Source organism: Theropithecus gelada, chromosome 19, assembly GCF_003255815.1.
Source record: "Theropithecus gelada isolate Dixy chromosome 19, Tgel_1.0, whole genome shotgun sequence".
NCBI classification, from domain to species: domain Eukaryota; kingdom Metazoa; phylum Chordata; class Mammalia; order Primates; family Cercopithecidae; genus Theropithecus; species Theropithecus gelada.
The window spans coordinates 7,126,499-7,151,880 of NC_037687.1; the positions used below are offsets into that span (position 1 = coordinate 7,126,499).

The following is a 25,382-nucleotide window of genomic DNA, read 5'->3' on the forward strand; positions in this document are numbered from 1 at the left end:
ATGTCTGTGATTGAATCACATCTTAACAATACACTGAGGTAGACTGTGCTGAAAAACAAAAATCACTATCCCCCATTCACCTGTTTATTTTTCTTTGATAAAAATTTACATGCGCTCCGTTTTTTATGAGAGTGATTTTCAGAGTGATTTTATATATTAAAATAAATACTTTTTCCCCTAATATAAGAAAAACCTTTCTGAATTAGAAAAATGTGAAAATTGCAGCTAGTGTAGTATACAACCACTACAAATTTACTAGGAAGAGAACAAAATACCTAGATCTACGTGTTTTTTTTTTTTAATTTACGTACAGACCCTCATATTTACAAAATAAATTTGGCAAAAATAATTTCTGTACTCTTGCTACTTGTACCCAATCACTGAGGCGTCTCAGCAATATTTTTACATGCTGTAATTTCTCGAATCATATAAATAAGATAGCAATAGACAATTGGGATTCGTGTCTACCTGTGTTCTTAAGAATTGAGAGGGCGGCCGGGCGCGGTGGCTCAAGCCTGTAATCCCAGCACTTTGGGAGGCCGAGACGGGCGGATCACGAGGTCAGGAGATCGAGACCATCCTGGCTAACACGGTGAAACCCCGTCTCTACTAAAAAATACAAAAAACTAGCCGGGCGAGGTGGTGGGCGCCTGTAGTCCCAGCTACTCGGGAGGCTGAGGCAGGAGAATGGCGTAAACCCGGGAGGCAGAGCTTGCAGTGAGCTGAGATCCGGCCACTGCACTCCAGCCTGGGCGACAGAGTAAGACTCCGTCTCAAAAAAAAAAAAAAAAAAAAAAAGAATTGAGAGGGCTTGGAGGTTGCCATGATGACTCGATCCCATTCTTAAGCCCACAACTCTTAAGAGAAGAAAAGGAAGCAGTCAAAAAGTTGTAAGAAAATGCACTCGGGAATAACGCATGGGTGATGATTTTTTGATGAACCAAAGTGATGAGTTCACTGTGTTCTTTGAGCAGCTGTGGTGGTTCTTTTCACAAAGAGAAGAAACGGTGGATTCACGCCCATTCGGAAGTTCTTGGTGGTGCGAAAGGTCTTTTTCACGGTTTCTCCTCCAGACTCTACTCTCTTAGGGACTGCAACATCGTAAGCGTCTGCGCATTCTGCTCAGGCACCACACCTGGCCCAGATGAGGTCTCTGGGCTCAGAGCAGCTTCCGGGAGTTCAGGACTGAGGACCGTCGGATGCTCTCAGGGTGGAGGGGAGCAAGATGTACTCTCAGTGCACCTCTCTCTTATATTGCTTAGATGTTCCCAATATCCATCCAGGTTGTTGCTCTTTGGGATCTGATGTTCTTGTGTTTGCACAATAACGGTAGGATGTTCACACCCAGGAGAGGAAACGCCACGAGAGGTACACACAGAGAACCAGAGGATGAACACGGGTGTTCTTGAAGGCAGGCTCAGAGCTAGGTAGCTACCAGCTTATCCGAACAGGAACCTTCCAGCAGACCCGGTGCCTGAACGAGACCATCCACAAAACCTAGTCTCCCACACACTCCACGTGGCCTCACAGCGTCCAAAAGTGTTAGCAGCGAACGTGGCTTCATTCCCAGAAATGGATGCCTTTAAGACCAAACAAAGAGGCCACTTGTGCCTCACTCCCTCCCCTTCCCGGCCCCACAACAGGCAGACCAACTCATGTCTCCACTCCCCGCCAACCCCGGGGAATAGTCAATAACTTATGAGGCTAATACCAGAGACTTTAAAAATTAAATATGTTACAAATATATTCTCAAAACTCTGTCATCTCAGTTCTTCCTTTTTTTTTTTTCCTTTTTCTATTTTGTTTTTCCTTTCTTTCTTTCTTTTTTAATGTCCTAGCTTGGTTTGGTCTTGAAAAGATTCATAATCACTCCAAATGAAATGTTCCTCCCTTGGCTCCCAAAAAGCATCTTTCCACCAACGTGAAAGGAGGGTAGAAACCTGAGGCTAGACTTCTGACACAAGAAGAATCTGTCGAGAGCACAGTCTCCCAGTCGATAAGAAGGAAGGAGAGAGGGGGACATGAGCTCGCACCCTTGAGAAGAACCTTCGTGAGCCAATTCCCAAAGCATCAACTCCGCAAGGATACTTGGCACACACATCAGCCGTGTCGAATGGACACACACACGCATACACACGTGAGCACACGCCGGGACCACAGACCCTTATCCAAAGTATGAAAGCAGCAGCTATTGGTCAATGTGAGGAACTGATCTTGTAAAGAAAAAAAAAAAAAAGAAATCCTTCAGCCTGGATGAGGAAAAAAAAAAAAAAAAAAAAAGCCTTCTTGAAGCCCAACCTGTAAAGCTTGAAATTCTCCTGGAACAGGGCTGGGTATTTTTGTTTTGTTTTTTTTCTTTCAAACTTTTGTTCCACAGACAAGAAGTTTTATCTCTTATACTGCAGCTCAGACACCAGCAAAAAACAAAAACAAAAAGAATTTGTAAAAACAAGTGCTGTCTTTCCATCTGCTGGGGGGACGGGGAGAAAAACAAAAAAAACACAAAATCCTGGTTTGAAACCGTCGTTGCTCCAAAAGGGCAGCAGTTAAATCCTCTGCGGGACTAGTTAAATTGGCAACCAAACGAGTCCATCTTAAGATGAACGGAAATGTATAGGAACGATCTCTGAACTCCATTGGACATGGTAAGAGTCGTGAGAATCCTGAGTTTTCCAGAGGCTTTCAAACCAGAGGAAAGTGACAATGGGAACCCCTGCCCGTCCCCGCCACGGTAGGCACTGTTAGGAAGGATTGGACCGAGGCAAGGTCAGAATCCGCCCGTTTTTCTTGCCTCCGTTCATGTGGGTGTAAGGGATGTGTTCCTCGTAGCTCCGCTTGAAACCCAGCGAGGACCCTCCATCCCGGCCCCCCGCCTCCTCCCTCTGACAGTGCGAGGAACGGTCCAGGGGCACGTTCTCCATGTCCTCAAACTCCATCTCCAGCTCCTCATTCTCGGGAGCCTTGTTCTCCTCGCTGTGAAAGAATGACACCTCCGGAAAGCTGGGGTGCAGGTCGTCCTTGAGCAGGTTGACGATCTCCAGGAAGGTTGGCCTCATCTTGGGGTTGAATTGCCAGCACATGCGCATGAGGTCAGTGCTGCGGGGCAGAAGGACACGTCCTGGGTGAGTCTAGGGGCCCAGTCAAGCATCCTCCCAACCCCGCCCTCGTCCCTGCAGCCAACACCCACGGACCACACGTGTTCACATCAGATGCTGGCTGTGTGTGTGGACAATTGTCAAGGCAGAAATAGCAATGCTAGAGGTTCTAAGAAATGGCGTTCTCTTTTTGCTTTTCTTCTTTTTGTGGACACAGGGTCTCATTCTATTACCCAGGCTGGAGTGCAGTGGCATGATCATAGCTCACTGCAGCCTCTGCCTCCTAGGCTCAAGCAATCCTCTCACCCAGCCTCCCAAGTAGCTGGGACCACAAGTGTGCACCACCATGCCTAGCTAATTTTTCTATGTTTTGCAGAGACAGGGCTTTGCTATCTTGCCCAGGCTGGTCTCAAACTCTAGGCTCAAGTGATCCACCCACCTTGGCCTCCCAAGATGCTGGGATTACAGGTGTGAGCCACCATGCCTGGCCACTTTTTTTTTCTTTTTCTTTTTCTTTTTTTTTTTTTTGAGACAGGGTTTCTCACGTTGTCACCCAGGATGGAGTGCAGTGGCACAATCATAGCTCATTGCAGCCTTGAATCCCTGGGCTCAAGCAATCCTCCTGCCTCAACCTCCCAAAGTGCTGAGATTACAGGCATGAGCCATCCTGTCCAGCCTGAATTTTTTTTTTTTTTTCTTTTTTGAAACAGAGTCTCGCTCTGTCGCTCAGGCTGGAGTGCAGTGGCGCAATCTCGGCTCACTGCCAGCTCCGCCTCCCAGGTTCACGCCATTCTCCTACCTCAGCCTCCCGAGTAGCTGGGACTACAGGCGCCCGACACCACGCCCGGCTAATTGTTTGTATTTTTAGTAGAGACAGGGTTTCACCGTGTTAGCCAGGATGGTCTCGGTCTCCTGAATTCATGATCTGCCCGCCTCGGCCTCCCAAAGTGCTGGGATTACAGGCGTCAGCCATCGTGCCCGGCCGAAAGATGGTTTTGAAAAGGGTTGCCTCATTTCAAAACTGGATCAAGAGTAATCCCAGCACTTTGGGAGGCTGAGCCAGGAGGCTGAGTCCAGGAGTTCAAGGTTGCAGTGAGCTGTGATTGCAGCACTGCACTCTACCAGCCTGGGTGACAGAGCGAGACTTCATCTAAATAGATATATATATGTACATTTGGAGGGGGGAATACATAATATGTATGCCTGACAAAATTTTTGTGTGTCTGTGTTTGTTTTTGAGACAGAATCTCGCTCTGTCACCCAGGCTGCTGTGCAATGGCGCAGCCTCTGCTCACTGCAACTTCTGCCTCCCAGATTCAAGCAATTCTCCTGCCTCAGCCTCCTGAGTAGCTGGGATTACAGGTGCCCACCACCACACCCAGGTAATTTTTGTATTTCTAATAGAGATGGGGTTTCACCATGTTGGCCAGGCTGGTCTTGAACTCCTGACCTCAGGTGATCTGTTCGCCTCGGTCTCCCAAATTGCTGGGATTACAGCCACCCATTCCCAGCCACCTGACAAAATTTTCAGCGGATAAATAATTAACAGCCAAACATAGGTCTCGCTCCCCCGACCCCAGGTCTCCAGTTCCCTTCTCCCAAGATAACTACTGCTACGGGTTTCTTGTGCAACATTCCAACTATACAATATGCAAGAAAATCTTACGGTTTGCGAACACAAGCATGCCAGTAAAGACATAATATGTAAACAAGCACATATGTAAATACGTGTGCTTATAAAGATACGTAAACCAGGTGTACATGTGCCATATGCTGATGCACATGTAAACATACAGTATGCAAACATAAATACCTATGTAAATATATAATATGCAAACAAGCATACATGTAACACATATGGAAACTCAAGTGTGTACCACCATGCAATATGCAAATGCAAACACGCATGTAAAGACAAGCTATGCAAACACAAACACACCTGTAACATATAGCATGCAAACACAGTGAGCGTGTAGGCATAGGAAAGGCAAACCCAAGCACACGTGTAAAGGGCAATACCCTTTCAATGCACACCTCACACACCTCAAACCCTTTCTACACTTACACTCTCTCTGGACAGTTGTCGGGTTGATCCAGATACCCTCCGTCCATGACAAATTTCAACACCTGTTCATTAGACAGGCCTTGGTAAGGCTGTTCTGCCAAGCTGGTGATTTCCCAAAGGACCACGCCAAAGGACCTGTCAATGACAGTTGAGAGTAGTAACAAAGAAACCATTCACACACACGCAAACACACACGCAAACAAACACACACACACGCACACAGGTAAACTAGCACACAACACACGCAAACACACATGCAAACACATGCACACGCACACACACACACGCAAAAACACACACACACAAACACGCACACAGGCAAACTAGCACACACATGCAAACACCTATGCAAACGCATGCACGCACACAGGCAAACACAGGCAAACTAGCACACACACATGCAAACACACACGTGTGCACACATGTAAATACACAAACACACGCAAACACACGTGCACACACACGCAAATACACACAAACACAAACACACATGCACACAGGCAAACTAGCACACACACGCAAACACACATGTACACACGCACGCAAACACATGCACACAAACACACGCAAACACAGGCACACACACATTTAATACACACACAAACACGCACACATATGCATACACATACACACGAACAGGCAAACACACACGTGTGCACACACATGCAAACACACCCAAAACATGCAAACACACACATGTGCACACATGCAAATACACGCACACACGTGCACACACACATGCAAATTCACACACACACGAACACGCACACAGGCAAAATAGCACACATGCAAACACATGCACGCACACACGCACACACACGTTTAATACACAAACACGCAAACACATACACATACACACACACACACACGCTCACACACATGCAAATACACAAACGCACACACACACACACAAACACGCAAACACATCTCTTGGTTTGCGAGAACATGGTTGGCCAGTTAATAAAACAATTCATGCTGCGGTCCATAAATGCTATGGAAGGAAAATCAATCTTGGGGCCCCCAAATCACTAAACTCAAGGAAAAAGTCCAGCTGGGAACTGCTTGAACAAACTTGCCTCCCACTCTATTCAAAGTCCCCCCTCTGCTCACTGAGATACATGCATATCTGATTGGCTCCTTTGGAGAGGCTCATCAGAAACTCAAAGAATGCAACCATTTGTCTCTTATCTACCTATGACCTGGAAGACCCCTCCCCGCTTCAAGTTGTCTCGCCTTTCCAGACCCAACCAATGATCATCTTGCATATGTTGATTGATGTCTCACGTCTCCCTAAAATATACGTATAAAACCAAGCTGTGCCCTGACCACCTTGGGCACATGTGGTCAGGATCTCCTGAAGCTGTGTCATGAGTACACGTCCTCAACCTTGGCAAAATAACCTTCCTAAATTAACTGAGACCTGTCTCAGATTTTCGGGGTTCACAATGCCTACAGGATTAATCAGGACTTAAGAGTAGCCATGGGAAGGTCCTCAGACAGGACGCTGCCTTCCTTTCCTTGATGGGGGGTCCAGGAGGATGGCAGGCTTCCTTCCCCCGCTCTTGGCTGTTGCTAGCACCTGGAATTCAAGCCCAGCGTCTGTCCACCCCTCCACACACAACTCACCACATGTCAGAAGAAGTGGTAAAGACCCCATCCTTCAGGGACTCCGGCGCCATCCACCGTACAGGGAGCAGACCCTTGCCTCCTTTCCGGTAGTAATCCGTTTCATAGATGTCTCTGGTCATTCCAAAGTCTGACAACGCAAACGATTCACATGCTCTTAACCTTCAGCCTTGGTCCTACCATCTGCCATCTTGACTGCCCCACCTCTCACGGAGCCCTAAGAGGGGTTCACCTGGCCCTGGTGTGCGCTCACCTGGGTGGTAGCCAAATCCAGTAAGAAGGGATTCTGAGGGTGCACATGGGGAAGTGAAGGGGGAAGATGGGCTACTATTTAAAGGAAGGGAAAAGAAGGTACCAAATGACAAAGAAGCCACATTTTTCTTTTTCTTTTTCTTTTTTTTTTTATATGGAGTCTCACTCTGTCCTCCAGGCTGGAGTGCGATGGTGTGATCTTGGTTCACTGCAACCTCTACCTCCCTGATTCAAGCAATTCTCCTGCCTCAGCCTCCTGAGTAGCTGGGATTACAGCTGTCTGCCACTATGTCTAGCTAATGTTTTGTATTTTGAGTAGAGATGGGGTTTCACCATTTGACCAGGCTGGTCTCGAACTCCTGACCTCCAGTAATCCGCCCGCCTCAGCCTCCCAAAGTGCTGGGATTACAGGTGTGAGCCACTGCGCCTGGCCAGGAGATGTCTTTTTGAGTCGTAAATAGAATCATATCACTTCCTGCTGCCCCTTGCTAATGTAAGATAATGTCGAGATGACTTGCTGTGACATACAAGGTCCTTCTGGGTCTGGTTTCTGCCTCTCTCCTCGACCTCACATCTCACGCTGCTCTGGTCCCCTCTATATTCCTTTTTTGTTTGTTTTTTTGAAATAGCGTCTCACTATTGCCCAGGCTGGAGTGCAGTGATGCAGCCACAGCTCACTGCAGCCTCCACCTCCTGGGCTCAAGCAATCCTCCCACCCCAGCCTCCTGAGTAGCTGGGACCACAGATGTGCACCACCACACCCCTTTTTAAAAAAATTTTTCATAGAGATGGAGTCTCACTATGTTGCCCAGGCTGGTCTCAAACTCCTGGACTCAAGCAGTCCTCACACCTTGGCCTTCCAAAGCACTGAGATTACAGGCGGGGCCCCCAGTCCTACAAACATATCTTTTAAAGAAGTGAATGGGTAAATGAGTTTATCAATACATGCAATTAAATGACAGCCTGGGGTGGGGGCGGTCCCCATCCAAAATCTTGCCCAGGCCAGGCACAGTGGCTCATGCCTGTAATCCCAGTGCTTTGGGAGGCCAACACGGGTGGATCATTTGAGGTCAGGAGTTTGAGACCATCCTGGCCAACACGGTGAAACTCCATCTCTACTAAAAATACAAAAATTAGCTGGGTGTGGTGGCGCACGCCTGTAATCCCAGCTACTTGGGAGACTAAGGCGGGACAATCGCTTGAACCTGAGAGGTGGAGGTTTCAGTGAGCCGAGATCCTGTCACTGCACTCCAGCCTGGGTGACAGAACAAGACTCCATCTCATAAAAAAGAAAAAAAAAAAAAAGCCAGTGTGGTAGCTCACACCTGTAATCCCAGCACTTTGGGAGGCCAAGGCAGGAGGATCACGAGGTCAGGAAATCAAGACTATCCTGGCCATCGTGGTGAAACCCCATCTCCACTAAAAATACAAAAATTAGCCAAGTGTGGTGGTACACACCCGTAGTCCCAGCTACTCGGGAGGCTGAGGCAGGTGAATCACTTGAACCTGGGAGGCGGAGGTTGCAGTGAGCCAAGATTGCACCACTGCACTCCAGCCTGGGCGACAGAGTAAGACTCCGTCTCAAAACAAACAAACAAAAACAAACAAAACAAAACAAAACAAAAAACCAAAAAACAAAAACAAAAAGAAGTATCCTGCCCCTTTTATACTATCAGAAAAGACTTAGCGGCTCATTATAGACAACTTCCTTCTGAAATCAAACCTGGCCTGGGTCGTTATGTTTTCAAAGCAGAAAGCCAGACGAACCTCCGATTTTGACAGTAAAATCATGGGCGACCATGCAGTTTCTCGCTGCCAGGTCCCGATGCACGAACTTCTTGGCATTCAGGTAGGCCATCCCGTCAGCAATCTCCGCCGCCATCTGAATCATCTCTTGCAGGGTAGGGGGAGGGCGGCCAGGATTATTCTAAAACCGAAACATGGGGTTGGTGTTTCAGCAGCACCGGGATTCCAGGAGGCCGGGAGCGGGTGCCCCACCGAGTATCCCGCTGGGTCCCCCCAAGGCAGCTCACCTCAGCCTCTGGCCGCAGAGAACGGAGGTAGCTCTTCAGGTCTCCGTGAGCCATCAGCTCCATCACCACCAGCGTGGGCTGGCCCTTGGACACCACTCCCAGGAGACGCACCTGCAGAGCAAGCCACCAGGGTTCTTGGAGGAGGGTCTGTGATTCGACTCGCTAAGGTTCTCCCTGCCTGGTGTCTATGTCACACACAGCACCCTGTGGCCTGGATGCAGTGTGCTCAGCCCTGGTCTAGGGGAGCAGACAGACCTGTCTGGACAGCAGACAGGCCTTTGTTTTTTTTTTTTTTTTTTTTAAATTTTCGAGATGGAATCATGCTCTCTTACCCAGGCTGGAGTGCAGTGGTGTGATCTCAGCTCACTGCAACCTTCGCCTCCCAGGTTCAAGCAATTCTCCTGCCTCAGTCTACCGAGTAGCTGGGGTTGCAGACACCCACCAGCACACCCGGCTAATTTTTGTATTTTTTAGTAGAGACAGGATTTCTCCATGTTGGTCAGGTTGATCTTGAACTCCCGACCTCTGGTGATCCACCTGCCTCAGCCTCCCAAAGTGCTGGGATTACAGCCACCACGCCCAGCCAGGCCTTTGTATTTTAACCATTCTCTCTGCCTGGCTCTCTGTTCCCTGTCACATCCACAGGGCCCAGCTCCTCATGTCCTTTAAGTCTTTGCTCAAATACACTCTTGTCCAAACCTTCTTTCTTCCCTTTCTTCATGTTTCCATAGCATTTTCTCCTAATGTATAAAGGGTTTGGAGTCGGCCGGGGACAGTGGCTTATGTCTGTAATCCCAGCACTTTGAGAGGCTGAGGCCGGTGGATCACCTGAAGTCAGGAGTTCGAGACCAGTCTGGCCAACATGGCAAAATCCCATCTCTACTAAAAATACAAAAATTAGCCGGGTGTGGTGGTGGGCTCCTGTTATCCCAGCTACTCAGGAGGCCGTGGCAGGAGAAGTGCTTGAACCCGGGAGGCAGAGGTTGAGTGAGCCAAGATTGTGCCACTATACTCCACCCTGGGCGACAGAGAGAGACTCTGTCTTAAAAATATATAAAAATAAAAATAAAGGTTTTGGAGTCTATCTCCACCTCCTGTTTTGGAAGCTCTACAGGGGCAGGAATCCACTGTATCGCAGGGACAAGAGCAGGGTTTTAAATGCCCCACAAATATGTGTGGCAAGGATGAAAGCACATGGGACTCAAAGAGAAACAAAGGAGCAGAAAGGCAGGAAGAGTTTGCGCTGCCTTCAAGGGAGAGTAGGAATGATGGCAGGTGGTATGAGGTGGACCTCTGTGTGGTCCTGGGTTACAAAGGAGCCAGGAAAAAGCAAGAAATGGAGGAGTCCAAAAAGCAACGGAAGATTCTGGAAAATGATGGAAGAGTCCAGAAAGTGGTAGAAGATTCCAGAAAATGATGGAAGATTCTAGAAAGTGATGAAAGAATCTGGAAAGCAATGAAGCATTCCAGAAAGTGATAAGACAGTGATAGAGTCTGGTTCCAGGCGAAGTGGGAGAGGATGTGATTTGAGAAGGGAACAATCCCTCCCCACACCTTTAGGATGGGTAGTAGAGTGGGGGTTGGGCAGGAGGTTACACCCAGTGTCCTCTGTCACTCTGTGCAGGAGGAGGAGGCAGAGAGAGGGAAGGGGCAGGAAAGCCAGCCCATGTCCCACCCCCGCTGGACTCACCACATGATGGCAGGTGAAGCCCTTCATGACCGAGGCCTCATTGAGGAACTCAATCCGCTCTCGGAGACTGGCTGACTCGTTGACCGTCTTCACTGCCACGCGGGTCTCTGCCTCACCCTTGATGATGTCCCTGGCGTTGCCCTCATACACCATGCCGAAGGAGCCCTGCCCCAGCTCTCGAAGGAGGGTGATCTTCTCTCGAGGCACCTCCCACTCGTCCGGCACGTACACAGAGCATGGAAACACTACTTCTCACTTATCTACACAGCATCTTTGGTGGATCCCTTGGGGGTCTGCAGCTGCCTTCCACCCAAGCCCTCACCCAAACCCCCTCGAAAACACTCATGAAGTGAGTTCTATGATCCAGGACCCATGCCAGGCACTGGGCATATGGCTGAGAACAGGACAGGCATCTGCACCCATGGAGAGGGCATAGCAGAGACTCAAGGAAGGAGCCACAACTGATTCAAGATCCTGGTCAATATGTCCTGAGGCAAACCAGCATCCCCATCCTTCTTGTCTGATTTCAGACCCTTGCCACGGAATGGTGCTACTTCCCACCTGAGACTACTGTTTCTGCAAAGTGCCAAGGGGGTGGAAGATAGGTTGTAATAAGTTGGGGGTAAAAAAAAGCCAAGATACTTGGCAGCTCTTCCCATGAAAAGGTGGAGTCTATCTCACCACCCCTTGGCCCTGGGCATGGCCTTGTGAGTTATTTTGGTCAATGGGAATCAGCAGGAACAACCCAAGCAGAAACTCGGAATGGACTATTGCCCTGGAGCTTGCCCTCTCTTGCTACTAGGAACCAACAGAGTACCATATAATGAAGCCTAGGCCAGCCTGCTGGAGCCTAAGAGGCCACATGGACAGAGTGAGGCTCAGCCTCCCCCAGCTTAGGGCCCCCACGTTGGGACCACCCAGCCTGCCGACCACCAGACATGTGAGTGAAATCATCTAAGACTACCAAGTGCTAGCTGACACACCAGCAAAATGTAGCTACATGGGTGAAGCCAGGCAAGACCAGAAGAAGAACCGCCCAGCTGAGCCCAGCCCAAGTTGTCGACCCCATCCAAGGGTCCCAGACCAGCTAGATGAGCCCATCCAGGCAGATGCCAAATACCATGTGTGCACATGCACACAGTAATGAGGTTTCTGCAGCAAGGGCAGTTTCACAAGCTCAAATGACTAAGAGGGCTTTTCTTGGCCTCCCTGGGGAACCCATCCTTCACTCTTACTCAATGGTGAAGGCAAAGGAAGCTGTTGAGTAGGGTACTGGTCACCCACAGGGAAGGGATGGTACTCACCATCACTGGCACTGAGATACTCAGGGTTTGAAGAAGCGTAAAGCGGTCCCAGAGGCCCATCTGGCTGCCTGGAGGAGAAAAATGAGGCACGTTAGCTTGAGGTTCTCATGGGACTCTGCAGGTCTCCAGAAAGGGGTTTCATACAAGACTCCTCAAGGCAAATGGCAGCCCTTACCAGCAGAATCCCCATAATTCTAGATGCAGTCTAGGGCAGGGATGGGGGACCTTTATGTTTTGAATGGAAGCCCATCAGACAAGTACTTAAATACATCAACATGGCAGCAGCACTGATCCCTCCCCAGGTATTTTTTTTTTTTTTTTTTTCACATTTCAGAGTTGGAGTCTTGCTGTGTTGTGGCTGGAGGGCAGTGGTTTAATCATAGATCACTGCAGTCTCGACCTTCTGGGCTCCAGAGATCCTCTCACCTCAGCTTTTTGAATAGCTGGGAATACAGGTGCTCACCACCACACCTGGCTAATTTTTAAAATTTCGTAGAGACTGGGTCTCACTATGTTGCCCAGGCTGGTCTTGAACTCTTGGTCTCAAGTGATCCTCCTGCCTCATCCTCCTGAGTGGCTGGGATTACAGATGTGCACGACCATGCAGGGCTCTGGCTGGCTTTTATTATAATTTATGGCCGTCTATGTAACACTTAAAAGCCACTCACTCAGTACTGTTCTACAGCGAGCTCATCCCGACCGATGAGAAACAATTATTAAATTTTCAGGAAACGAGTGAGCCAGTTATTATATACAAGCATCATTAAAGATTAAATTGTACAATGCCTTCCAAATAGAACAAAAAATGTAAATTATAGAGGCTTGCAATTAAATAAATTACCCTAAAAGCAAAGACAATACATGTTCAAAACTCATCACTTTCTAACTCTCATACTCCATTATACTATGATCAATGCAGTTGAGGTTATTTACCTTATATCATTTATACACCATATTGTATCCATAGGGTGAATTCAATGGGGACCTATCATGTGTCTCTTTCCGACACTGTGCTCAGTAATATTATGTCTACAGCTTGAAATTAGACATGCTGGGAATATTTACATTACAGAAACTGGCAAATGCTATAACTTGGGACTGGATTTGTTGTTCTGTTGTTTGTCCAGGCTTGAGAAAGTGATGAGAAAAATGTTTTTTGTTTTGTTTTTGAGACAGAGTCTCGCTCTGTTGCCCAGGGTGTAGCGCAATGGTGCAATCTCAGTTCACTGCAACCTCTGCCTCCCGGGTTCAAGCGATTCTCCTGCCTCTGCCTCCTGAGGAGCTGGGATTACAGGCGCGCACCACCACACCCTGCTAATTTTTGTATTTTTAGTAGAGACGGGGTTTCACCATGTTGGTCAGGCTGGTCTCGAACTCCTGACCTCATGATCCGCCCGCCTCGGCCACTCAAAGTGCTGGGATTACAGGTGTGAGCCACCACGCCCAGCCAAGAAAAATGTTTAATCATGTAGATTAAACTTAAAAGCATGTCATGTCTGCAACTGTGACATTGCGCATGGCACAAAACATTACGAAAATGTTCTTCTGGTATTTAAAAATTATTATCTGACTCAGCAAAGACATCACTCATATCACTGATGAACATCTATGTCTTATTTCAGTTTTGTCCTACTCTTTTTTTTTTTTTTCTGAGATGGAGTCTCACTCTGTTGCCCAGGCTGGAGTGCAACGGCGGGATCTTGGCTAGCTGCAACGTCCACCTCCAAGGTTCAAGTAATTCTCCTGCCTCGGCCTCCTGAGTAGCTGGGATTACAGGCGCCTACTACCATGCCCAGCTAATTTCTTAGTATTTTTAGTAGAGATGAGGTTTCACCATGTTGGCCAGGCTGGTCTCAAACTCCTGACCTCAGGTGATTCACCTGCCTTGGCCTCCCAAAATGCTAGGATTACAGGCGTGAGCCACTGTGCCCAACCATGTCCTACTCTTTAATGTAGATTTTGAAAAATTAATCAACATTCACATGGGAGCTATACTTGTTTAATTAATTGCAATAACAGGTTGGCTTCAGATATAAAGGTTTGGGCAAAAAAATAAAAAATCAACAAAAACATTCTGTGAGAATCAACTGGCCAGAGGGAATTTACAATAAAGAGTTGTATATATCATACTATGACAATTATCTGTAAATTGCACATTACACATCCTATTTCAGTAAAATTCATAATAAACTTACATATACCTATACCTATATCAAGGCATAATTTCCCCCAGAGAACCAATGGTTCCCAGCACACCACTGAACTCACTCAACTCACCTCTTTCTCAGGAATAGATAAATACTTCCAATCACAATACTGAAGAGAAAGACAAAGATGAGGGGGCCGATGATAATTTTTGCAATATTTGACGGGACATCTACTGAAATAGAATAAGAAAATACATACATGTTTCATATCAATGTGTTCCCAAGAAAGTTAACACCAAAAATCACATCCACTCCTGGAATGGATGGGCCACCCTGTTTCCTCCCTCCCTTGTCCATGAACTTCTCTGCTACTCTTCCATACCCTGATTTTGTTCAGTAGGTTCCCACTGAACCTACTGAGCAGTAAGTTCAGTAGGACCAGGCAGTGGGCTCAGAGGTCAGTATTCTGTTAGCACACTGTTCCCCACCCCCACTCCCAAATCACTGCTCATTTCCACCCCTTCTACATCTCAGGTAGTGGATGCAGGACGCCATACTGTCAGTTTAATGCTCTGCTGCTGCCCCTCTGAAATGCTTATTCGTTTTATTTTAATCTTTATTTAGTTACTTATTTTTGTGACGGAGTCTTGCTCTGACACCCAGGCTAGAGTTCAGTGGCACGATCTCGGCTCACTGGAACCTCCTCCTTCCAGGTTCAAGCGATTCTCCTGCCTCAGCTTCCCGAGTAGCTGGGATTACAGGTATGCACTACCACGCCCGGCTAATTTTTGTACATTTAGTAGAGATGGGGTGTCACTTTGTTGGCCAGGCTGGTCTCAAACTCCTGACCTCAGGCGATCCTCCCGCCTCAGCCTCCGAAACTGCTGGGATGACAGGCGTGAGCCACCGCGCCCAGCCAAATTCTTAATAATTTTAAAGCAAGGAGCTCTGCATTTTCAGTTTTCACTGGGTCTTGCAAATTATATAGCTAGTCTCGATCCCAGTGTGACTTTCGACAGACGTAAAATTCTTTTGATTTTTATGTTTTAGAGACAGGGTCTTGCTCTGTCACCCAGGCTGGAGTATAGTGGCACAATCACAGTTCACTGCAACCTCAAACTCCTGGGCCCAAGTGATCCTCCTGTCTCAGCCTCCCAAGTAGCTGGGATTACAGGCATGTACCACCACAGCTGGCTGATTTTTGTGGAGACAGAGTCTCGCTATATTACTCAGACCGGTCTCTAATGCCTATCCTCAAGCAATCCTCTTGCCTCAGCCTCCCACAGTGCTGGGATTACAGGTGTGAGCCACCACACCCAGCCGAAAAACTCTAATAACAAAGATGGAGATGCTAGCAACAGGGGCCAGGTACTTAACATTTGTGTCATTAAAATGTCCCTCCACCTCCTGGAGTGGTTCTGTTATTATCTCCATGTACAGATGAGCAAGTGCAGGGTTGCCAGATAAAGAAAATGTGATACATACATGCCATGGAATACTACACAGCCATAAAAAAGAATGAGATCATGTTCTCTGCAGCAACATGAATGGAGCTGGAGGTGATTATGCTAATTGAATTCACACAGGAACACAAAACCAACTACCTCATATTCTCCCCCATAAGTGAGAGTAAGACACAGAGCACACATGGACAGAAAGAAGGGAACAGTAGACACCGGGACTGATATGGTTTGGATCTGTGTCCCCACCCAAAGCTCTTGTGGAAATGCAATCCCCAATGTTGGAGGAGTGGCCGGGTGGGACGTGATTGGATCATGGAGGCAGTTTCTAACGGGTTAGCAACATCCCTCCTGGGTACTGTATAATGAGTGGGTTCTCATGGGATCTGGTGGTTTAAAAAGTATATAGCACCATCCCCCCGTCTTAACACCTTGCTCCCATTTTTGCCTTCCACCATGATTGAAAGTTTCTTGAGGCCTCCTCAGAAGTTGAGCAGATGCCAGCATCATGGTTCCTGTACTGTCTGCAGAACTGGGAGCCATTAAACCTCTTTTCTTTATAAATTACTGAATCCCAGTCTCAGGCTTCTTTTCTTTTCTTTTTTCTTTTCTCTTCTTTTCTTTTTTCTTTCCCTCCTTCCTTCTTTTCTTTTTTCTTTTCCTTTCTTTCTTTCTCTCTTTTTCTTTTTCTTCTCTCTCTCTTTCACTCTTTCACTCCTTCTTTCTTTCTTTTTTTATTTTTTGAGACAGAGTCTCACTGCATTGCCCGGGCTGGAGTGCAGTGGCATGATCTCGGCTCACTGCAACCTCCACCTCCTGGGTTCAAGCAATTCTCCTGCCTCAGCCTCCCAAGTAGCTGGGATTACAGGCACACATCACCATGCCCAGCTAATTTTTTTTTTATTTTTAGTAGAAATAGGGTTCCACCATATTAGCTAGGCTGGTCTCAAACTCCTGACCTCGTGATCTGCCCACCATGGCCTCCCAAAGTGCTGGGATTACAAGCGTGAGTCACCGTGCCCATCCTCTTTCTCTCTTTTTCTTTTCTCTTTTCTTTTCTTTTCTTTCTTTTTCTTTCTTTCTTTCTTTCTTTCTTTCTTTCTCTCTCTCTTTCTTTCTTTCCCTCTCTTTCTCTTTCTTTCTTTCTCTCTCTCCCTATCTTTCTCCTTCCTTCCTTCCTTCTTTCCTTCCCTCCTTCCTTTCTTCTTTTTTTTCTTTCTTTCCTTCCTGTCTGTCTGTCTCTTTTTTTTTTTTTTGAGACAGGGTCTCGCTCTGTTGCCCAGGCTGGAGTGCAGTGGTACAATCTCGGCTCACTGCAACCTCTGCCTCCCCAGTTCAAGCAATTCTCCCACCTCAGCCTCCCAAGTGGCTGGGACTACGGGCGCACACCACCATGCCCAGCTAATTTTTGTATTTTTTGGTGGAGATGGGGTTTCACCATGTTGGCCAGGCTGGTCTGAAACTCCTGACCTCAAGTGATCAGCCCACCTTGGCCTCCCAAAGTGCTGGGATTACAGGTGTGAGCCACTGTGCCCAGCCAGGTATTTCTTTATTGCAGTGTGAGTACAGACTAACTCAGGTGCCTACTTGAGAGTGGTGGGTGAGAAGAGGGAAAGGATCAAAAAATGACCTATCTGGTACTATGCTGATTACATGGTTGACAAAATTATCCGTACGGCAAACCCCCAACGACACACAATTTTCTTATATAATGAACTGCATAAGTACCTCTGAAACAAAAATAAAAGTGCTTTTTCTTTTTTTTTTAAAGTGCAGGATCAGTCCAGGCATGGTGACTCATGCCTGTAATTCCAGCACTTTGGGAGGCTGAGGTGGGTGGATCACTTGAGGTCAGGAGTTTGAGACCAGCTGGCCAACATGGTGAAATGCCATCTCTACTAAAAATACAAAAATTAGCAAGGCGTGGTGGTGTGCACCTGTAGTCCCAGTTACTGTGAGGCTGAGGTGGGAGAATCACTTGAACCTGGAAGGCAGAGGCTACAGTGAGCCAAGATTGTGCCACTGCACTCCAGAACAAGCATCCATCTCAAACAATAAAAAAGTGCAGGATCAGAGAGGGCAAGCACCTAGCCCCAGTCACACAGCGGCAGCTGGTAGGTTGGAGAGTCAAGGCCAGGACCAGCACCTATGGCCTCTCCATGTCATCCTCTTAAATGTCCCACCATGCTCAGTGCTAAGCACAGCTCCAACTAGCTGAGGCTGCCATGGAGACTTACAATAGTCCGTCACGTAGAAATAGGTGGGCTCCGTCCAGGAGCCGTTGCCCGCGAGGGAGGTGGCCCGGACTCGCACGCTGTAGTTCCCCGGCGACAGCCCGCGCAGCCTGCAGCCCCGTTCCAGAGCGAAGTGCTTGCGGGAGACACAGAGATGCAGCTCCTGGAAAGAAGACAGGAGGAGGAGGAGGGTGGCTGAGTTTTGCACATTTGGGAGTGTCCGCCCCTAGCAGGGAGCTCACAGCCAGGATCCTGGTCAGAAAGGACGCCAAGGCAGCAAAGCACAGACTAAGACACACAGGTGACTTTGAGAATTGCAGAATTTTATAACCACAGTGCTAGGGATAAGGATATAGATACAGAGATGATCATGATTGGAAAGGGCCAGACTTCCTAAGCCAGAAGCCGAGCATTAGACCCTGATGGTTTCTTTTCTTTTTTCTTTTTTTTTTTGAGACGGAGTTTCACTCTTGTTGCCCAGGCTGGAGTGCAATGGTGCAATCTCGGCTCACTGCAACCTACACCTCTCGGGTTCAAGCAATTCTCCTGCCTCAGCCTCCTGAATAGCTGGGATTACAGGCACCCACCACCACGCCCGGCTAATTTTGCATTTTCAGTGGAGTCAGGGTTTTACCATGTTGGCCAGGCTGGTCTCAAACTCCTGACCTCAAGTGATCTGCCCACCTCGGCCTCCCAAAGTGCTGAGGTTATGGGCGTGAGCCACCGCACCCGGCCCTATTATCTATTTTCTATTAATATTACTTTCTATAATATTATCTTTCTAAACATCATTTGTTTTATTTTTAATTGACAACAGTCGTATAGGTCTGGCATAGTGGCTCATGCCTGTAATCCCAGCCCTATGGGAGGCCATGACGGGAGGATCACTGGAGTCCAGGAATTAGAGACCAATGTGGGCAACATAGTGAGACCCCATTTCCACAGAAAATAGAACAATTAGCCAGGCACAGTGGTTCACGCCTGTAGTCCCAGCTACTCAGGAGGCTAAGGTGGGAGAATCACTTGAGCCCAGGAGGTCAAGGGTGCAGTGAGCTATGAAAGCTCCACTGCACTCCAGCCTGGGTGACAGGCTAGACCCTGTCTATAAAATAAACAAACAAAAATAAAAATAATAGTGGTATACACGTATGGGGTACAGTGTAAAGTTATGATACAGTATAAATTGTGGAATGATTAAAACAAGCTAATTAAATGCTCATCAGTTCACGTACTTATTTCTTTGTTGTGAGAATATTTAAAATCTATTCTTCTAGCCATTTTGCAATATGTGTTATTAGCTACAGTCACCATTCATGTACAGAGCAATGGATTCCAAGAACGTATTCCTGTCTGAAACTTCGCACCCTTTGATTCACATCTCTCTTTATTCTTCCTTTGATTGTTTTTTTCCCTGACCATTTTAAAATGCAAAAGTGGGCAGGGCATGGTGGCTCATGCTTATAATCCCAACACTTTGGGAGGCTGAGGTGGGTAGATCACTTGAGGTCAGGAGTTCGAGACCAGCCTGGTCAAGATGGTGAAACCCTGTCTCTACCCAAAATACAAAAATTAGCTGGACCCGGTGGCGTACACCTGTAATCCTAGCTACTCAGAGGCTGAGACAGGAGAATCACTTGAACCCGGGAGACAGAGGTTGCAGTGAGCCAAGATTGTGCCACTGCACTCCAGTCTGGGCGACAGAGCAAGACTCCGTCTCAGAAATAAATACATAAATAAATAAAATGCAGAAGTGACTCCCAGCTCACAAATCATTACAAAATCAGGCAGCAGGCCACATTTAGCCTATGGGATATAGTTTACTGACTGACCCCTGGTTTAAGACATTATATGGTTTGTCTGCGGTCTCATAGCTGCAAAGTGGCAGGGCCAGCTCTTGAACTGTCTGGCTCTACAGCTACTCCGGAGGCTGAGGCAGGAGAATGGCGTGAACCCGGGAGGCAAAGCTTGCAGTGAGCCGAGATTACACCACTGCACCGCGGCCTGGGCGACAGAGCGAGACTCCATCTCAAAAAAAAAAAAAGAAAAAGAAAAAGAAAAAAGAAAAAAAAAGAGAACTGTCTGGCTTTATAACTTCTCCTCAAGACCACGGCAGAATATTTTTGCCATGTCTCCAGCAAAATTAGAAAAGGGTGGAAATGAAAGATCTGCAGGGTCTATGCCAGATTTCCTGCCTTTCCCTTCAACTCTCGGCCTCTGCTGCATCAGAACCAAATAGATAAATGGGCTTAATGTCTAAGGACAAATAAAAAAGTTCTTTCTTTGCCATGGTGCTACCTTTTGGGTTTTTTTTTTTTTTTTTTTTTTTTTTTTTACTCATTAGGCCAGGCACGGTGTGGCTCATGCCTGTAATCCCAGCACTTTGGGAGGCCGAGGAAGGCAGATGACGAGGTCAAGAGATCGAGACCATCCTTGCCAACATAGTGAAACCCCGTCTCTACTAAAAATACAAAAATTAGCTGGGCGTGGTGGCGGGCGCCTGTAATCCCAGCTACTCGGGAGGCTGAGGCAGGAGATTCACTTGAACCCGGGAGGCGGAGTTTGCAGTGAGTTGAGATTGCGACACTGCACTCCAGCCTGGGCAACAGAGCGAGACCGTCTGAAAAAAGAAAAAGAAAATGTGGTACACTTCGCCTCAAAATAAAATAAAATAAGTCAATAAATAAATAAATAAAACAGTGGGGATAAAACAGTTGGGATCCACCCAAATGGAGATTCGCAAAGTGCGAAACATACCTTGGGATAAGCATGTAACTAGAGATAAACCGAGAACTTCCGAGAAGAGACAGGAGCCTCTCGGGAATAAGACCATGAAACCTGCAAGCGTCGAGCCAAAACTCTGAAAAGTTTTCAAAACAGTTCCAAGCTCATAGTGCATGCAGAGAACCGGGCTGGAACATTTAGGAGGGGGGTGGAGAGTGGAGAAGAGAAATAAATGTTTTAGGAAAAAAAAAAAAAAAAAAAAGCCAACAACCCCGTGTTTATCATGTGACAGTAACAGCAAGAAAACAAATCAGTCTGATGGCAGGGGTGGGGGCGGGGAACTCCAGTCCAAAGTGTCTTCCAAGTGGAATGAGTCACCGAGTAGAGAGGGACGAATAAGCAAATATAGAAACCCAAGGTAGCTGCTATCCAGGACAAAGGGGAAATGCATCTTCTTTTTTTCTTTTTTTTGGAGACGGAGTTTCGCTCTCGTCGCCCAGGCTGGAGTACAGTGGCGAGATCTTGGCATCTTGGCTCACTGCAACCTCCACCTCCTGGGTTCAAGCGATTCTCCTGCCTCAGCCTCCTGAGTAACTGGGATGACAGGCGCGTGCCACAGCATGACTCTGTCTCTAAAAAAATTTTTTTGAAGAGAGATACTGAAAAAAAAAATGCAATTAAATAGCTAGAGGTGGCTTTGTTTATGAAACTAGCAAAAGAAAAAACAACATAACACTTACTGGCCGGGCGCAGTGGCTCACACCTGTAATCCCAGCACTCTGGGAGGCCAAGGTGGGTGGATCACGAGGTCAGGAGTTCGAGACCAGCCTGACCAACATGGTGAAACCCCATCTCTACTAAAAGACAAAAATTAGCCGGGTGTGATGGTGGGCTCCTGTAGTCCCAGATACTCAGGAGGCTGAGGCAGGAGAATCACTCGAACCCAGGAAGCGGAGGTTGCAGTGAACTGAGATTGCACCAATGCACTGTAGCCTGGGCTATAGAGAGAGACTCTGTCTAAAAAAAAAAAAAAACAAAGAAATGCCCAACTCTTTCCTAAAGCAGCTGTGCCATTTTACGTTCCCACCAGCAACGTATGAGGGTTCTGATTTCTCATCCTCACCAACACTAATTACTATCCATCTTTTTGTTTTTTGCCATGCTCGTGGGCACGAAGTGGTATCGCATTGTGCTCTTGATTTGCATTTTTGTCACGGCTAATTTGGGGCTGAGTTTTGTGTTCTGTCCTGGTACCAGGGTGGGGTTGAAGGTGGGAGGTGAGAGCCACTCAAGGGAGACGAGCAGCTTCCAAAGGCAGTTCAGGGCATTGTTGACAGCAAGGATACAGATTCTGCAGAGTGAACAATGCCTGTTTCCACTGCAGATCCTCCTTGACTTTTTTTCTGCTTCTGTGTCCAACTTGTCCCTGTTCACCCAGAACTTTCTGAGTGTGGACACTGAAAATCTCACATCCCAGGGAGCCCTCAGTCCTGGCTAAACCTAGACAACTGGCCACCCTGTCCGCATTGGATTTAACTCGAATCCTAACTTCTCCTAGCTTTTTCCCATGCCTTTGACTGGCCTGTGTCTCCTGTTCCTGGGACCCAAGGGTCACTATTAGAAATTCCCACCACGAATCCCCAACAGCCTCTGCCCCACACAGCACAACCCCAATCCCACCCAGTCCAACTCTGTTCACCCTAGAGAGAAGCAGAGAAGGGGGAGAAAATGAAAGGAGAATGTGAGGTTACAGTCACCTTCTTAAAAACCTTTTCATAGACACATTTCTGTTATTGCCAACAATTTCCTTAATTACCTAGCATTGCTTTGATCAAGAAAAAAAAGTGACGTACAATTTTATTTATTTATATATACATAGAGAGATGGAGTCTCACTCTGTCACCCAGGCTGGAGTGCAGTGGTGTGATCTTGGATCACTGCAATCTCTGCCTCCCGGGTTCAAGCGATTCTCCTGCCTCAGCCTCCCGAGTAGTTGGGATTACAGGCGCACACCACCACGCCCAGCTAATTTTTGTATTTTTAGTAGACACAAGGTTTCACCATGTTGGCCAGGCTGGTCTTGAACCCTGACCTCAGGTGATCCGCCCTCCCGAGGTGCTAGGATTACAGGCGTGAGCCACTGCTCCTAGCCTAAAACTTTATTTTTATGTACACAATTTATACTGTTGGAGTACAATTTTACTACATTTACAAAATACTCTCTAGCATGTGGTGGGAGTGAATATTATGTTATGTAAGTTACATCTCAATAAAGCTGTTTCTAAATTAAAAAAAAAAAAAAATCCCTCATGCCCAAGCCAATCAGCATACAGCATTCCTCTGGTCACATGATTGGGCACTGGGTGTCACATGACCTCAGTCTAGCTGGGAATGCTGGGATGCACTCTGTCTTCCTCTGGGTTTGGCACTGCAAAGAAATAAGGTTTGGAACCACTACAACCACAGGTGGACAGCCAGGAGCTACTGGGCTCACTGCCAGGAGCCTTAAGATGCAACCGACCCAGGCCAGGCATGGTGGCTCACACCTGTAATCCCAGCACTTTGGGATGCCAAGGTGGATTACCTGAGGACAGGAGTTCGAGACCAACCAGGCCAACATGGTGAAACCCCGTCTCCATTAAAAATACAAAAATTAGCTGGGTGTGGTGGTGGGTGCCTGTAATCCCAGCTACTTAGGAGGCTGAGGCAGAAAAATCGCTTAAACCCGGGAGGCGGAGGTTGCAGTGAGCTGAGATTGCACCACTGCACTCCAGCCTGGATGACAGAGTGAATGAGGCTCCATCTCAAAAAAAAAAAAAAAAAAAAAAAAGATGCAACTGACCCAAAGGAATCCTGGATCCAGCCATTCCTGAAGCTCCTCAGTTGTTCAGCTCTGGGAGCTAATAAGCTTTTCCTCTATCATAAGTTAGTTTGGATACAGGGGGATTCTTAACTGCTGGGGGATAACACAAAGGAACTAAATTCCAGAGTGTGTAATTTTAACTTCTATATTACACTGAACAAATGTCATCCCAAACATTTTATCTTAGTTTTTTGGAGACAGAGTCTTCTTGCTCTGTCACTCAGTCTGGAGTGTAGTGACTGAGTCATAGCCCACTATAACGTGGAGCTCCTGAGCTCAAGCAATTCTCCCCTCAGCCTCCCAAGCAGATGGAACTATAGGCACAGACCACCACACCTAGCTAATTTTGAAAATTTTTTTGCAGAGATGGGGTTTGGCTATGTTGCCCAGTCTCAAACTCCTGGCCTCAAAGCCATCCTCCCACCTCAGCTTCCTGAGTCACTGGAATTATAGGCACGAGCCACCATGCTTGGCCCCCAAACATCGTTTTAAATGGCTCTTCATCCACCAATTCTATGGCTGCCCCATCTTCCATGTGTCCATTCTCCAATGGATGGATGTCTAGTGGTTTGCATATTTTGCTACTGATGAAAATCTTGTGCATAGAGCTTTGTTCCCTGCCCCAAATTTGAATGATTTCCTTAGGACCTACAGGATTAATACATATAGAATAATATATTAATAAATTTTGCAATTATGACCCCCAGGGAATCATGACTTTCTATGTCTATGAGACTCTGGGAGCCTCAGTATCCAGCTCACTGAGATACTCAGAGGATGCATTGCACTTCCTTATTCTGGGCTTAGCCACGGGCTCACTTTGCCAAAGGGACACTAGCAAATGTGATGTGAACAGAGACCTGAGAAGTGTTTGTATATGGAGCATGTCCTTCCTTGCCTGGGCTAGCTCGCTGGACAGTGAGAGAACACATGGGGGGAAAAGTTCCAAGTGTCCCCAGCTGAGGCCCCAGTCACGTGAATGAGGCCATCCAGCTCCAGCCAAACTGGCCCACGACAAAGGAATCACCCAGTGAACCTGCAGAATTGAGAGAAAGAATAAATGTCTTATTTTTTTTTTTTTTTTTTTTGCCTGAAACAGAGTCTCTGTCGCCCAGGCTGGAGTGCAGTGGTGCGATCTCGGCTCACTGCAATCTCCACCTCCCAGGTTCAAGTGATTCTCCTGCCTCAGCCTCCCAGGTAGCTGGGATTGCAGGCACGCACCACCATGCCCGGCTAATTTTTGTATTTTTAGTAGAGACGGGGTTTCACCATGTTGGTCAGGCTGGTCTCAAACTCCTGACCTCGTGATCCACCCGCCTCAGCCTCCCAAAGTGCTGGGATTATAGGCATGAGCCACTGCGCCTGGCCAATGTCCTTTGTTTTCAACCAGGACCTTTGGGGGCAGTTTGTCACGCAGCAAGAACTGACTGAAACAGTAACTAAAACTGTCAATCCAAAGAACGAAACTGTTTTCCAGATAAAATCTGTATTACCTAAAATGGTAAAAACCAGAGGCAATCCAAATCCCCAAAAATAAATGATACTCCAATCATGAGATTAAACTTTATGTAGCAACTACAAATCATAATTCCAAAGGCTACTGTGGACAGAGACATCAAAAGGCAGAAGAAAGTAACTGAAGAATATGGATTAGAGGCATATGCACGTTTGTGCCAATTAAAAACTAGCTGAGCTTTGTATGGTAAGGGATTTTATTTTAAAAACGAATGTTAAAAAAGGCAAATCAAGCCATTCATTTAGCAAATAGGGCCCCAAAATAGGCCCAGAATGACAATTTCAGTAAGGACACTTGCTATTTTTGAAAGTTTACTGTTTCTGTGAAGGGCCACATATAGCCTCTGTTGCGTATTTTTTTTTTTTTTTTTTTTTTT

At 47.1% G+C, this 25,382-nt stretch overlaps 1 protein-coding gene across 5 annotated transcripts in view; it reads right to left on the reverse strand.

Moving 5' to 3' along the window:
* Positions 1-1,787: 1,787 nt before the first annotated feature.
* INSR (insulin receptor) overlaps positions 1,788-25,382 on the reverse strand; it is a 189,195-nt gene continuing 165,600 nt past the window's right edge. For 4 of the 5 annotated variants that reach the window (XM_025368441.1, XM_025368438.1, XM_025368439.1 and 1 more), the window contains 9 exons: positions 17,910-18,069; positions 14,343-14,445; positions 12,066-12,133; positions 10,762-11,006; positions 9,072-9,182; positions 8,806-8,965; positions 6,787-6,916; positions 5,161-5,295; positions 1,788-3,096 (listed from right to left, as the gene is read on the reverse strand). In XM_025368441.1, the coding sequence (XP_025224226.1) occupies positions 2,742-3,096; positions 5,161-5,295; positions 6,787-6,916; positions 8,806-8,965; positions 9,072-9,182; positions 10,762-11,006; positions 12,066-12,133; positions 14,343-14,445; positions 17,910-18,069 (1,467 nt within the window). In that variant the 3' untranslated portion in view covers positions 1,788-2,741. The remainder of the gene's footprint in view (positions 3,097-5,160; positions 5,296-6,786; positions 6,917-8,805; positions 8,966-9,071; positions 9,183-10,761; positions 11,007-12,065; positions 12,134-14,342; positions 14,446-17,909; positions 18,070-25,382) is intronic. The other variant, XM_025368440.1, reaches the window with a different exon arrangement.